The sequence below is a fragment of the Bos mutus genome, chromosome 16 (genome assembly GCF_027580195.1).
Source record: "Bos mutus isolate GX-2022 chromosome 16, NWIPB_WYAK_1.1, whole genome shotgun sequence".
Lineage (NCBI taxonomy): Eukaryota > Metazoa > Chordata > Mammalia > Artiodactyla > Bovidae > Bos > Bos mutus.
This window is the reverse complement of record NC_091632.1, coordinates 48922985-48938331: the sequence shown is the minus strand read 5'-3', so window position 1 is coordinate 48938331 and position 15347 is coordinate 48922985. Positions and strand designations below refer to the sequence as shown.

General features: G+C 40.2%; 1 protein-coding gene across 1 annotated transcript in view; it reads right to left on the bottom strand.

Annotated features, from left to right (window-relative positions):
- Window positions 1–542: 542 nt before the first annotated feature.
- Window positions 543–15347, bottom strand: part of F5 (coagulation factor V) — a 79779-nt gene continuing 64974 nt past the window's right edge. Inside the window, 8 exon segments of the mRNA XM_070385322.1 lie at window positions 543–838; window positions 2602–2784; window positions 7046–7197; window positions 9690–9834; window positions 12123–12278; window positions 13001–13020; window positions 13023–13103; window positions 14543–14614. Of these exon segments, the coding sequence (XP_070241423.1) occupies window positions 692–838; window positions 2602–2784; window positions 7046–7197; window positions 9690–9834; window positions 12123–12278; window positions 13001–13020; window positions 13023–13103; window positions 14543–14614 (956 nt within the window). The 3' untranslated portion in view covers window positions 543–691.

Here is a 15347-nt window from a genome sequence, read left to right as displayed (position 1 = left end):
TATTTTAGATCTGTCCTATTAATGATCCTTAACCCTGAACATCAATGTACGCAATCAGTCCCAAGGGAATCCAGGCCAGCATCACAAGTCTGGCGGGACCACTGAAAATATGTTTACTTATATCTTTACTCCTGGAGGGTCAGAACAATCATTGGCATGTCAGTAAGACAGGGCATTTTAAATACTTGTTCTTTCATGCAGTATGATTTTTTTTTTTCTCCATTGTCAAGCAAAACATTTAGAAATACTGTTTTTTCCCTATACTCTTAAATCATAGCTCTTTTAAGGGAAAAGGTAGGAATGAAAGTTATCTGGGTTTATGAGTGGTTTAAGGAAGTAATACTTCTTTTATTAATGTGTATAGCATTTAAGAAAACTATAATGATGAATGTTAATCATATGAATATTACTTATATATAGAATTTTTAATCAGTGGAAGAGAAGTCTTTTCTTGTTGGTTCTTGGTGTTTTCCTATCTATATTCAAATTAATGCAGAAATAATAGTCATCATCTTACTTAGTGGTTATCAGGAGTTATATCATAAAGGTTTTGCATATAAAATTTTATTCTCTAATAGAAAAAAGAGAAATAATGGAAATTTTTTTATACTTAAAATAGCTACAAAATGCATTGCCCACTCTAAGTGGTTTGATATCTTTGAGTCCCTCCTATCTTTTAAAATATTCAATTCTAGTACATATCACAGCCAAAGAGTTCCAAGCGAAGTGCAATACTCTGATTCCATGTTTTAGGAATGATGCGTATAAACCTGGAGATGATTGGTGGGTTGAAAAAGTTCTTCACATGTCCTCTGACATTATTATTTCCTTCAAAAATCTGAAAGCAAAATATGAGAAACTCTTTAATGATGGCATAATGGGTATGGAAATCTTATAACTGAAACTAACATAATATTGTACATCAACTGTATTTCAGTTAAAAAAATGTTAACAGGTAATTTTTTGTCTTTTTTAGTTCAAACTGTGGATCTCAATGAACACATACAACTTATCACAAAGATGATCCTCAATTAATTATGAAATCTCACTCCAGACATACCTCTTTAGGGATATCACCTCTCCACTGATCTGAGTTGAAATAGGAAAAAATAAAGAAATCTGATATGGTGCTGTGAAGCAGCCACAAAAACATCTCCACCTTTAGCCCCTTTTGAGTTATGTGACTTTGAGCAAATTACTTATAGACTTTGATTCTCCGTTTTTTCCTCATTGGTAAAATGGAGATAATAGATTTTACCTAGTAGAAGTTGTTGTGAAGATTTTAAGAGCATGTCAACATATGACAAGTGTTTATTAAGTGCCAGATAATAAGCATAAAAATGCATGGTTGCATTTTATTTTAAATGTTAGTAATAGCTAATGATTATGGTTAGTTACTACTAACATTTAAAATAAAACACAATCGTGCATTTTTATGTGTTAATATCCTTTCTGTCATATGCCCTACATCCTCAACTAAACTGTGTTTGAGGTGTGCTTTTGTCATTCTCAGAAAGCTCCCCAAGATTTACACACATCAGAGACTGAGTCACTATTTGTTTATAAAAATGATGTTTACCCTACTATGAGAACATCCTGATACAGTGAGAAACAAACCAAACAAACCAGGGGTTTAGAGAGAGAAAGAGAGATTCAAACCCATTAACTAAGATAAGGGCCGGGTCCATGATGAGCATCCAGTAAACATCCATCCCCTACTCCTGTGCTCCCCCTCGTACTGGTTCAGCCCAGTTCCCACTCCTAGAATATTCAGCTCATCTCCTTAGCTTTGCCTCTAGTAAGATTTTAAATCCACATAGCTAGGAATTTAAGAGTGTGATGGAGTAGTGCATCTTGCAAGAAATTAATCTCCTCGTGGGGAAGGATAACAATTGTTTTCTGCTTAGTAACAGTGGCACAGAAAGGCATATGGCCATAGCTATTTGATCAGCCATAAATAACAAATATACCTAAGCTAATGCTAATATGGTAGGTTGTCTAGACCCCTGTTATAGATTGTACGTTTGTGTCCTTCCAAAATTCATGTCTTCAAACCCTCATCCTCAATGAGATGATATTAGCAGGTGGGGCCTTTGGAAGGTGATTAGGACTAGGGATGGGGGTAGGGCCTTCATGGCATCTCCCTCTGCGTGTGCACACACCAAGGAAGGCCATAGGAGGGCACAACAAGGAAGACTGCCCTCACCAAGAACCTGCCCGTGGTGGCACCCTGAGCTAGGATTCTAGCCTCCAGAACTGTGTGAAATAAGTGCTTTTTGTTTGTCGCCCAGGCTGTGGTAACTCATTACACAGCCCAAGCAGGCTGAGAGGACTCTTTCTTTCACCATCTTCCTCAATCAGAGACAGTTAAACTTCACACCATCCCCTGTTGTTCTCGTGATTTTGTAGGTGACTCAGTCAAAACAGAAAGATAGTATACACGGTCCCTGTCCCAAGACCAGGTCCAGGACTTAGAAGACTTAAAGAGGGATGCACATCAATGCACACTTATCAAATACAAGAGCTATTTGCAAATCTGAGGTACTGTTCTCATCACAGCAGTTTTCAAACTGTTTTCTTTTTGCCAAGATCTCCCTGTACCTTGTCCACCATTGAGGATTTCTCCCTGTAAGGTTTCCAGTCCGTTCCCTGGTCACTGTAGTGGATGGTGTAGCTCTTCACATACATTTCAGAGGACAGGGACTTGCATCCTTGTGTTACAATCGCAGTTATCTTCTTGATTTTGAGCAGATCAATTTGTAACCACTGATTGTTGTTGTTTGCCTATGAAAATGATTAGAACAATGGATAAGACAGAGGTTAAAACCTTTGCTTTTTTTAGATCAAGATATTCAGAAATGCGTTGAGGTCAAACGATTTCTTTTCTGTCTCATCCCTGAGAATTCCCTTTCTCCTAGAATCCTCCCCTGTTCCTTCTCATTTATCATCGGCATGTACTTCCGGAATATTTTACACATTGTACAACAGTTATTTGTTTATGTGTATCCCTTACTCTTTGAGGGCAGGGACTTAGCTTTGTTTCCAGGTACTTAACACAATGTATGGCACACAGATGGTGCTCAAAAAATATTTTATCCGAGGAAAAAAATCAATTGCTAAATTATCTAAATATTTTTCTCCTAAGCAAGTTGGTTTAAAATACTATGATGGTATAGTATAAAATGCATTGCAGTATACATTAAGTGCAAATACTGTTTGATTCCCTGTTTGATTCGCCTTATACAAGATGCCTAGAATGGTCAAAGTCATAGTCAGAAAGTATATTGATAGATGCCAGGGGCCATAAGGTGAGGAGGGGTGGGGAAGAGAAATAGGGAGTTAGTGTTTAATGGGGACAGAATTTCAGTCTAAGAAGGTGAAAAATTTGGGAGACGAATGATGGTGAGAGTTGCACAACAATGTGAATGTACTTAGTTCACTGAACTGTACAGTTAAATATGGCTTAAAATAGTACGCTTTATATTATGTGACTTTTACCACAATGAAAAGAAGAGAATTAAATACTATGATGATATTATTGAAGTTATCTGGGAAAGAACTAGATAGTCTACTCTCTCTTACTTATTTTAGAAAAGCTCCAGTTTTCTTTCCATTGCTAACGTCAAATAGAAAAGGTCCAATTTCTTCTTTTCCGATAGTTCAAGTAAACATGTTATTTGAGAGACTTGATAAAGCTACACCCAGGGCTGCACATGTCATGGTAGTTGTCTTGTCTCTGGCCTAAACAAAATGCCTAATCACATGTTTGGCATTAAGTGCTTGGAGAAAGAGGATCAGAAAGACTAAATAGGTTTTGGAATAACTTGAGATTAATTTTCATCTTTGGGAGATTTATCCTGGCCCATAGTCTCATTTGGGCTTCCCTAGTAGCTCAGTGGTAAAGAATCCACCTGACAATGTGGAAGACGCAGGTTCGATCCCTGGGTCAGGAATATCCCCTGGAGAAGGAAATTGCAACCCACTCCAGTGTTCTTGCCTGGGGAATCCCATGGACAGAGGAGCCTGGTGGGCTGCAATCCAGGGGGTCTCAAAGAGTCAGACACGACTTAATGACTAAACAACAATGTAGTCTTGTTCAATTCTACATGAAATAACCAATGTATATTTTCTCAACGTCACTCATATATACACGGCTGTATGTATATAAACATACGCTACAATCACGTTACTGTATTTTTAAAGCAAATTAATTAAATATACTCTATTAGATAATTTGGGTTAATTTAACACCCTGTAGTGACATCTACTGGTGTTTTAGTGTGTCTTCAAGGTTGTGTGAATGATACAGAATGCATATAGGTAACTAGAAGATTTTTGTAGGTGTATATCTTTTTGTCTCTACCATAAAAGAGATAGAGACACTTGTGCACATACCTGCACATGCCTGGTTTAGACTTTCAGCCTCTCTAAAGAAGCTCTATAAAAGACATTTTATACTAATTGAAGGTTAAGTGAAACAAACAGTTCTGACCTAAAATTCCCTGGTTGCCTTGCATGGCATGTGGGATCTTAGTTCCCTAACCAGAGATCAAACCCATGCATCTGCAGATAAAGTATGGAGTGCTTATTACTGGATTTCCAGGGAATGATAATTATGTTTTATTATCTTATTTATATTATATGGCTTTTCTGGTAGCTCAGCTGGTAAAGAATCTGCCTGCATTGCAGGAGACCCCGGTTCGATTCCTGGGTCAGGAAGATCTGCTGGAGAAGGGATAGGCTACCCACTCCAGTATTCTTGGTTTCCCTTGTGGCTTAGCTGGTAAAGAATCTGCCTGCAATGTGGAAGACCTGGGTTTGATCCCTGGGTTGGGAAGATCCCCTGAGTAAGGGAACAGCTACCCACTCCAGTGTTCTGGCCTGGAGAATTGCACTATACAGTCCATGGGGTCGCAGAGTCGGACACGACTGAGTGACTTTCACTTCACTATTTATATTATAGAAATTAAATAAAAATGTTATACAACACTGTCACTTTTATTACTTTAATTTCTGTGGGTCTCAGTTTTCCCCTTTTGCAAAATTGCAAAATGAGTACTTGGGTTGCTTCAGATGGTACAAAGACCACAGATCTGTTTATTTGGAGAGTGAGATTCCTGATTCTGCCACCAGGCTAAACTAAAATTATTTAACTTTCTTTGTGTTTAGACTTGGCTACAATCCACAGAGTCACAGACTACAATCCATAGAGTCACAGAGTTGGACACGACTGAAGCGACTTAGCACGGATGCATGTGTTTAGACTTAAAAGAAAAATCTGGACCAGATGCTTTGTAAAAACCCCTTGCCTTTCTAATTTTCTGTGAGTCTATGGTAGTTGAGAAATGAATTTCAGGGCACAGACATTGGTCCCCGAGACTATCCAAATGGAGTCTGTGCTAAGTCTTTTCAGTATGTCTGACTCTTTGTGACTCTATGGACTATAGCCCACCAGGCTCCTCTATCCATGAGATTCTCCAGGCAAGAATCCTGCAGTGGGTTGCCATGCCCTCCTCCAGGGGATCTTCCCAACCCAGGGATCAAACTTCCATCTCTTATGTCTCCTGCATTGGCAGGTGGATTCTTTACCACTAGCGCCACCTAGGAAGCCCTAAGATGGGGTCCAAACTCTTGTTTACTCTGCTTGCACAATACAACTCCCTTTTCCTTTCTGGTGGCCTAATTTAAGATTAGGACACAGGATGCTATAAAGAGTCCAGGGAATTGGAGTGTAGCTTTCTTAAGAGAGGGGCTTCCCTGAGCTATCAATTGATAGCTCAGTTGATAAAGAATCTGCCTACAATGCAGGAGACCCCGGTTCAATTCCTGGGTCAGGAAGATCCACTAGAAAAGGGATAGGCTACCCACTCCGGTGTTCTTGGGCTTCCCTTGTGGCTCAGCTGGTAAAGAATCTTCCTGCAATGCAGGAGACCTGAGTTCGATCCCTGGGTTGGAAAGATCCCCTGGAGAAGGGAAAGGGCTCCAGTATTCTTGCCTGGAGAATTCCATGGACTGTATAGTCCATGGGGTCACAAACAGTTGGACACAACTGAGTGACTTTCACTTCCTTAAGAGAGAGCGTTAGGTGGATAGAAAATAGGGAACTTGGCTTACGTTGATTGACTGGACTGTTTTGATTTCTTATGGCATTCTGATTTTCCAGATCAGTTGAAGAATGAAATAAATATGAGTCAATATTAATAGTTACCGTAGAACTAAGTTACCTTAATTACTCAATGGGCTAACATCTAGGGCAATATAACTCTCTGTGAGATGTTTATAAAACTTAGATCACAGATTTTAAAACCTGGTTTGGCATCATTTTATGATGTCACCAATACAAAGGAGTGTTACAGAGTTCTGAAAAAACAGGAACAAAAAAATTTAAATGACACTCTTAATAAAATAAAGGATAGTGCTAGATTGTGGAGGGAACCAAAGAAGAGAAGATGGTACAAATCTAAATCATTTACTGATAATGTAAGTTGTCTCAATCAGGAGCTGGCAAAATACAGCCCAAGGCCCAGTCTGGCCTACTGCCTGTTTTTGTAAATAAAGTTTTATTGGAACACAGCCATGCTCATTCATTTACATATTGTTGATGACTGCTTCCTGCAACAGTGGTAGAGTTGAGTAATTATGACAGAGAATGTATGGCTCACAAAGCCTAAAATATTATCTGGCCCTCTGCAGAAAAGTTTTGCCCGCCCCTAGAAATGGCAACCCACTCCAGTGTTCTTGCCTGGAGAATCCCAGGAATGGCAGAGCCTGGTGGGCTGCTGTCTATGGGGTCGCACAGAGTCGGACACGACTGAAGCGACTTAGCAGCAGCAGCAGCAGTCTAAATCAAGACCACAGAGATGGTAACTTCTCTCTGAGCTAAAACTGTCCAGACAACACACATCCTAGTTTTCAGACATAGGATCATACTCTGTAGAAACAAGGGAGGATCTTCTGGCTTCCCAGGTTCCCATGTTCCCTGGAGTGAGGGCCTATGCCTTCTTCAGAGAGACTGAGAGAACTCCATTCACAGGGGACAGTTCACCTTAGCTTGCCAGGCATTTACACGGCCCTGGGCATTAAGACGTGCAAGGAAGGGTTCCCAGTAATTTCCCCACCAAGACTTTTTAAACGAGGAAGCGGTGATTTGCTTGTTTTCTATCTTTCCACTTTCCATACCCAGCGGTGTGGAGCATCCTGTCAAGAGAAAAGTAATGTGATTATTTACACACCATCGGTACTCCTTGTATGGTATTTTGTACTTCAGTGAAGACAAATAATATTACTGCTAAGTAACAACAAAACAACCATCACAGCAATGTTTTCAGTCTATACATGTATTACTTAATGCTCTTAAATAGCTCCATTTTACAAATGAAAAAACAAGCACAGCAAGGAAAAGAAACTTGACTAAAGTAACACTGCTAAAAGAATCAGAAACTAGATTTGAGCCCAGGCAGTCTGACATCAAATGCCATGTTCTAAACATCTAAACTCATTTCTCTCCTTCAGAGAGTCATGGAAACGTTGGTCTCTGCTTTCAGGTAGACAATATTCCTAAACATCCATGTATATAAGTGAAAGTGAAAGTGTTAGTTGCTCAGTCATGTGCTACCCTTTACCCCATTGACCGTAGCCTGCCAGGCTCCTCTGTCCATGGGATTCTCTAGGCAAAAATACTGCAGTGGCTAACCATTCCCTTCTCCAGGAAATCTCAACCCAGAGATCAAACCCGGGTCTCCTACATTGCAAGCTGTTTCTTTACCATCCGAGCCACCCGGGAAGCCCCTATGTATATAAAGTGTCACAGAGACAAGACACTTTGTTCTTGCTAGTAAGTCATGTAGACATTTTCTTGAAGTGATACCTTACTTTCTCCAGGAAAAAAGAGGCTTAAAAGAAGAATGTCTGTCATAGATACTAATTATAAACATCAAGAAAGTGAAGAGATTTTAAAATTAATGCTTCTTGTATAGAAAATGGAGGTTTTAAATAGACTAGCATTGTTGAATGCCACATTTTAGGGTAGCTTGACTCTATGACCTGAACAAATGACCAGTTAACATCATATACCATAAGGAAAGAAAAAAAAAAAAAAGACTCAAAGAGCTGTTTCAGGGCTTCCACATGGCTCAGTAGCAAAGAATCTGCCTCCAATGCAGGAGATGTGGGTTTGATCCCTGGGTTGGGAAGATCCCCCTGGAGGGGAAAATGGAAATCCACTCCAGTATTCTTGCCTGGAAAATTCCATGGACCAAGGAGCCTGATGGGCTGCAGTTCATGAGGTCACAAAGAGTCAGACACAACTGAGCATGCACACGCTATGCTATGGAGCTGTTTCAAATTTTCCTGCTTATATAAAATTTGCATTTTATGTGGAGGATATTATATACCATGGCTATCTGGACATGGGTAAAATGCCCTTTCCATATCCCTCATGAATATCAAGAGTTTATTGTATTATTATCTGCTTTGATAAGAAACTGATTCCAAGATTCAGTTACTTTCTCCACTGTGAGCTGTGCTTCTATCCTCTACCTGAGAGAAGGTGCTGTACCTTGCCAGCAGGTGTGCCGCAGCAAGTTTTAGGTATGTTTGTATATTGATCTCCCTCCTCCCTCAGCCCTTGAGCAACTTGGTGGTGCCTGGATCAGCCAAGCCCAGGGTGGTCTGCTTCATTCTTTTACTGCGGACTGTGAGACCGAGGTTATATTCTATATATGCTTTGAAGTAAAAAATGTTGGAAAGTACCACTTTAAGAGAGAAGAATAGTTGATGAGAACCTTAAACATCTTATTATATATAGAAGAATTTTATTATTGCCATTTATGATTGCCTAGATTTATATATACCACAGGTCACATTACATCCCCTGAAAAACAGAAACTTACTTAGAAAAGGCTTGGGTACCTACATAGAATGTGAAACAGAACACAGAGTTCAATCAAGGTTTCAGGAAGTTGGGAAGCAGATTTAGTTCTCAAAAACAATTATTGACTACCTAATATATGCCAGTCGGAGAAGGCAATGGCACCCCACTCCAGTACTCTTGCCTGGAAAATCCCATGGATGGAGCAGCCTGGTAGGCTGCAGTCCATGGGGTCGCTAAGAGTCGGACACGACTGAGCGACTTCACTTTCACTTTTCACTTTCATGCATTGGAGAAGGAAATGGAATCGACTTAGCGTTGGAGAAGGAAACTGAAGCGACTTAGCAGCAGCAGCAGCAGCAGCAGCAATATATGCCAGTAATGTTGCAAGACACTTTTATTATATTAAAGTCTGAGTGACCTGGTTGGAAGGCTTTTAGAAGGGTCAGACCCGGTTTGACTCTCAATTCTTATTGGAAATGGGCTGGTGGAGGTCATGCTTTGCTAAGGTCCTTCTTTGGAGGGTCAGAGCAGTGTCCATATGGTCCAAACATTGTTCAGAGAGATGGTGCCTGCCCTCTGGCTGCTAGAACCAGTCTCAGTCTAGATCATTCCTTGAATGGAACCTGTGTTTCACAGAGGTTTTTCTAGGAGCCTTAGTAATTGGAGAAAACTAAAAATTCTACTCATTCTCCCATATGCCCCAAATCTTGACTCGATGAATAGCAGCGAAAAAATGTCCGTGGGGTCACAAAGAGTTGGACACGACTGAGAGACTGAACTGAACTGAGCAAGAAAATAATGCATCTGTGTTCCTTACCATTAACCTCACAACCTTGCAGCTCCAATCGAAGGGCAGGTTTGTTATAGGATCCAGTTGGAGAGATCCTAATGTATCTAGCCACAACAGGTGGGTCAATCTGATTCTCTTTTATTGTAGAAGCATCTGAATTGCCACCAAAATACTAGAGGAAAAGAGGAAAATTTAGTTATGTAACAATTCTCTATAAAGTGATTTTATAATAAAATTTTCATCCAATTTAATGTTGTAATATTACGTTTTCAGGTAGCCTGAGTCAAATTAATTTGGTCTTAAAAGATAATTGGGAATACTTCCACTTCAGGAAGATAGTATAGATGAATTTTGCCCTGTTCCTCCTGCTGAGTACAACTGAAAACATAGAAAGACTCTGAAAGTGGAGAAGAGAAGGCAGGCTGGCTAGGGTTCTCAGGACCCAAGGAACAACACGGTGTCAGTCCCCTGGGTTTTCTTTTTACCTCATATACAGACATAAGTAAGGGAGCCGGGAATCAGGAGCCACCAATAGGTACAGGCAAACAAACAAAAACAGAATAAACAGCGAAAGCATTTTTTCTCTGGCCTCAGGACCGGAAAAGGCAGTCTAGCAAGACTGAAAACTTGGAGGCAACAATTGTTCTACTATAAGCCAAACACCATAGGCTAGAAAACAGTGTCCCCTTCCCTATCAACAGCTGCAAAGGCCAGATGGGGAACCTAGATTCCCATGCTCATGAAACTGTAACGAGGCACCCCAACACTGTCACTGGAGTCCTGGCAGAGAAAACAAAATAGAGACCCTGGATTTCCATCTCTTCTATCTTATAATAAGGCTTTCCCTCTTGTGGTGTCAGTGGAGACCATTCCATCCCTACCTATTTGCAAGGAGGAGAGGGGTCCCAGCTCACGTGTCAACAGAGGAGGCCAAGTGGAGAATGGACTGTGACCTCTACCTGGCAGTAAAGAGGCTGTGTCCCATCCCCCTTCCCTGGCAGAACAGTGTCAGAAAGAGCCAAGGAAAATCACAGATAAGAGCAGATATCAGTAGCATTGTAAACAGAAAAGCAACAGCTAAGAGCAATCAAACAAAGGGCCAGTTCTTTAAAAAGATTAAAGAAAATTGGCAAATCTGAAGTAAGACTGATAAAGCGAAAAAGAGAAGAGATTCATGTTACCAATATCATAAATGAAATAGTCAATATCACTACAGACCCTACACAAATCAAAAGGACAGTAAGGGAATAATACAAGTAACCTGTACATGTATATTTAACAACTTAGAAGAAATGACTCAATTGACTGAGAAAACACAAACTATCCCAATTCACCCAAAATGAAATAGATAATCTGAATAACATGTAACTATTAAAAAAAATGAATTTGTAATTTAAAAAGTCCCAGAAAAGAAATCTCCAGGTCCATGTGGCTTTTACTGATGAATTATACCAAAAGTTTAAAGAATTAACGTCCATACTAGATAATCTCTTCCAGAAAATAGAAGAGCATGCTACCTAATTTATGTTATGAAGCTAGTATTATTCTCACATTAAAACAAAAGGACAGTAGAAACAAAACTATACACAGATAACCCTCACAAACATAGATGCAAAAATCTTTAAGCTTTAAGAGAGTACACAAATTAATCTTTAATTTGTGTACTCTCTGCAATACTGATTGCTAAGATTCACAATTTAAGGTTTTCATGATCTATTCTAAGGTTATAGTGCAAATGATTTATTATAAGAAATAGCTAAATGATGACATAGAAGATAGTAAAATAGTAAACGATTTACAGAAAAAAAATGAAACTGATTCAAGGTTATCAGTATAATAATGGTGGACTGATCCTTGTATTCAGATAGCTTTCTTTGGAGAGAGGAGCATGGGAGGAGGGGAAGGATTGGGCTTGGAATAACTAGGTCATTGGGAATAACCCTGGCTGAGCCTTTGGAAGATCCAGCAGGGGGACATCACGCCTCAGGCGTGACAGCAAAAAAAAAAAAAGAAAGAAAGAAAGAAAGAAATGTGAGAATCATACTGCCTCAGAGCATTGCTGGTATTAACACTATTTCCTTCACTTGGGGCTTCCTTCAGTTACACTGAACTAAAGAACAAAATGAAATGTGAGAGTAAAATCGAAAATTGGTGGCCAAATTTTAGCATGGGCTCTTTAAGACACACAACCAGATATTCTGCTGTATATCATCTGCCAATCTGAGAAGTTTGGATACTTAGTTTGATGAAAAAGAGATTTTTCTTGCAAGTTTTATGGAGTTTTGAAATTTCAGAAGTTAAGGGTTTTTTTTTTTTAGTTGATAATATACAGATACATCACTTTACCACTTTTCTTCATAAAACACTAAAAATGCCATCTGTATTTATAACACCCAAAAGGTATTTTTTAAAAAGATATAGTAACCCTAGGCTTGGGGAGAAACAGTGGTGCCCACAGACCATCACATTCCTTGTGCTGTTCCCTTTGAAGATCCGCCAGTTTTTCCGATCCAAGCTGTAAGCCACACAGAACTCGGTGGTGTAGTAGGGCTTCAGGTAGTGTTTGGCGCCCTGGGTCTGGATCCCCGTGAGCAGGACTTCCTTTTGCATGTCTACCTGCAATGTAGCAAAGCTACTGAGCAGCACTATCCTTGTCAACAAGTCACACACACACTGCCTGAGGTCAATGCACAGCTAACTTTCCTTAGAACAAAATAACAGCAAACAAACTAATAAAATGGCTAGGTGCAACCCATATTTGAACACAGGATACCTGAATTTGAATCCAAACTCAACCAGAAACTAGTTGAGTGTGACATTGGGAAGTTAGTTAATCCCTCCGTGCCTCAGTTTTTTTCATCTATAAAACTGGATATTGCTAGACTAACCGGGAGTTGGTGATGGACAGGGAGGCCTGGCGTGATGCGATTCATGGGGTCGCAAAGAGTCGGACACGACTGAGCGACTGAACTGAACTGAACCTCACAGGTTTTGAGTATGTAAAGTACTTAGAATGCTGCCTAGCACCTAGTAATTGCCATTTCCCTTAACAACATTGCAAGAACAACAAGAAGAAATTATTAAACCACTGTCATTTTTTATTACAATAGTAGTAACTATTATCAGGTTGGGCCTTCCCAGGTGGCTCAGGCAAGGCAGGAGCCACAAGTTCAATCCCTGGGTCGGGAAGACCCCTAGAGGAGGAAATGGCAAACCACTCCAGTATTCTTGCCTGGAGAATCCCATGGACAGAGGAGCCTGGTGGGCTACAGTCCATGGGGTTGCAAAGAGTTGGACATGACTGAGCATGCATGCATTATCAGGTTAGTAAGACATACCTGGATCCAAGGTTCAGGTTAAATTCTGTTGAAAGTTTTTCTGCGATCCAAGCATTGTATGATCCACCATTGTTTAACCTTGCTAATTTGGGTTCCCAATAACCTAAATACAAAGGAAGAAAATAATTTATTCAGAATTAAAACAAAATGAACATCCAGCTAGCAATTTCTCAAGTGAATTTAGTCCCAGTGGAAAATCAGATTTCTAAAGGAACATCTGTTTTAGTTAGGAAACCAGGCAATGGAAATGGGCCTCAGCTACTAAGTTAGTCCCTGATGATGAGATCTTGGTTTCAGGCCTGTGCTTTGACAGCTGTCAACCACCACCCACCCCCTTTTCTTAAATATAGGTCATGTTTATTTTTTCTCAGTTATGCTGATGTGGTTTCTGCTGAGTGTGCCTGCATAACAGAAAGATATGGGGCAGATTTATGAGAGCCTCATGATCCTTTCCCCCTGGAGGAGGAAATGGCAACCTACTCCAGTATTCTCCAGTCCATGGAGAATCTCATGGATAGAGAAAGGGCTACAGTCCATAGGGTCGCAAAGAGTTGGACATGACTGAACAGACTTAGCTTGTACATATGCATGATCCTTTACATTTGACCTCTTGATCTTGACAAGAGTTTGAAGGCAAAGAGAGGAAATTGAGGAGTTTGTGATGCACAGTGGGTGAACAAAAAATTTCTTGAATAGATGAATGGTTGACACAGCAAAGGGGTCTACAAAGGTCCGTGTAGTCAAGGCTATGGTTTTTCCTGTGGTCATGTATGGACGTGGGAGTTGGACTGTGAGGAAGGCTGAGTGCTGAAGAATTGATGCTTTTGAACTGTGGTGTTGGAGAAGACTCTTCAGAGTCCCTTGGACTGCAAGGAGCTCCAACCAGTCCATTCTGAAGGAGATCAGCCCTGGGTGTTCTTTGGAAAGAATGATGCTAAAGCTGAAACTCCAGTACTTTGGCCACCTCATGCGAAGAGCTGACTCATTGGAAAAGACTCTGATGCTGGGAGGGATTGGGGGCAGGAGGAGAAGGGGACGACAGAGGATGAGATGGCTGGATGGCATCACTGACTTGATGGACGTGAGTCTGGGTCAACTCTGGGAGTTGGTGATGGACAGGGAGGCCTGGCATACTGCGATTCATGGGGTTGCAAAGAGTCGGACACGACTGAGCGACTGAACTTAACTGAACTGAACTGAATGGGAACTATATTATGTTGCCTGTAAGACCCTGTGGTTCCGGCTGGAATATTACACAGTTTAGTCCCATTGACACCTTTACATTCTATAAAAAAATCAGTGATGAGTAAATTCTGCTTAGAAAATACACTTAACAAAGTAAAAGTTCCATGGCTAGAGATTATATCTCTGGGGGGTCAGTAATTAGATATTTTACTGCTGTTTTACTATCAAAATGTGGTAGAAAAAAGCCTTGAGAGGAGCAATGACCCATGGAGGCAGGGTCATCATGTATGGTTTTGCAGGCTGTATACAGCACAACTGTAGGAGGTCCCTTTCACAGGCTATGATGCTACTACTTACCCCAAAACTCAGAAGCCTGGATCTGTGAGTCAGCTATCAGGCCAGTGCTTAGTCCCATTGGCATCTTACATTCTATAAGAAATAGAACAATGAATAAACTTTGCTTAGAAAGCACATATAACAAAGTAAAAATCTCCATGGCTAAAGATATACCTCTTCTGGGTCAGTAATTAGTTGTTTTCACCTATCTGTGTGGCAGCTCACTTAAATATGTCTGATCATAAAATCATAAATGCACTGGCAAGACTGATACTTAATAGAAATGAAAATTAATGACACCTTAGTGGAAAACAACTTATCCAGAAGTGCAAATAGTTTTTAAATTGATTTCCATATTTTTGTATCTTAAAATAAGCCATTTTACAATATTAAGTACCCTTTATAAGACTGTGTTCTCAAAAGTTGACCTGAAAGTTACAATGTTATTTATGTCCTGAACAAAGAAGGGAATGCTAGCCACTAAGCTATTTGGATGTTGACACAGTGCTTGGTACTCAACAGGTGCTTAATAAGTGCTGGCTGGCTGGATTAGTGGATGGACAGATGGAAACTGTGTTTCTTGAATACCAAAATGCCAAGTTCAGTGACTATCTTGGTCAAAGCTGAATTCCTGGTATCTTTCCCTTCCTCTACTCTAGAAGTCTGGAGAATTTCTCTTATGCGCTTTCCCGTGGTTCACAAATCATGAAGGAGGATGCTTTATTTCGCTTCAGCAAATGAGAGGAATGCCTTTGGTTTGAACCATTTAGTTTAAGATTCCTAGCAGACTGATGTTTGCAATCAGACTCTAGATCGAAATAAAAGC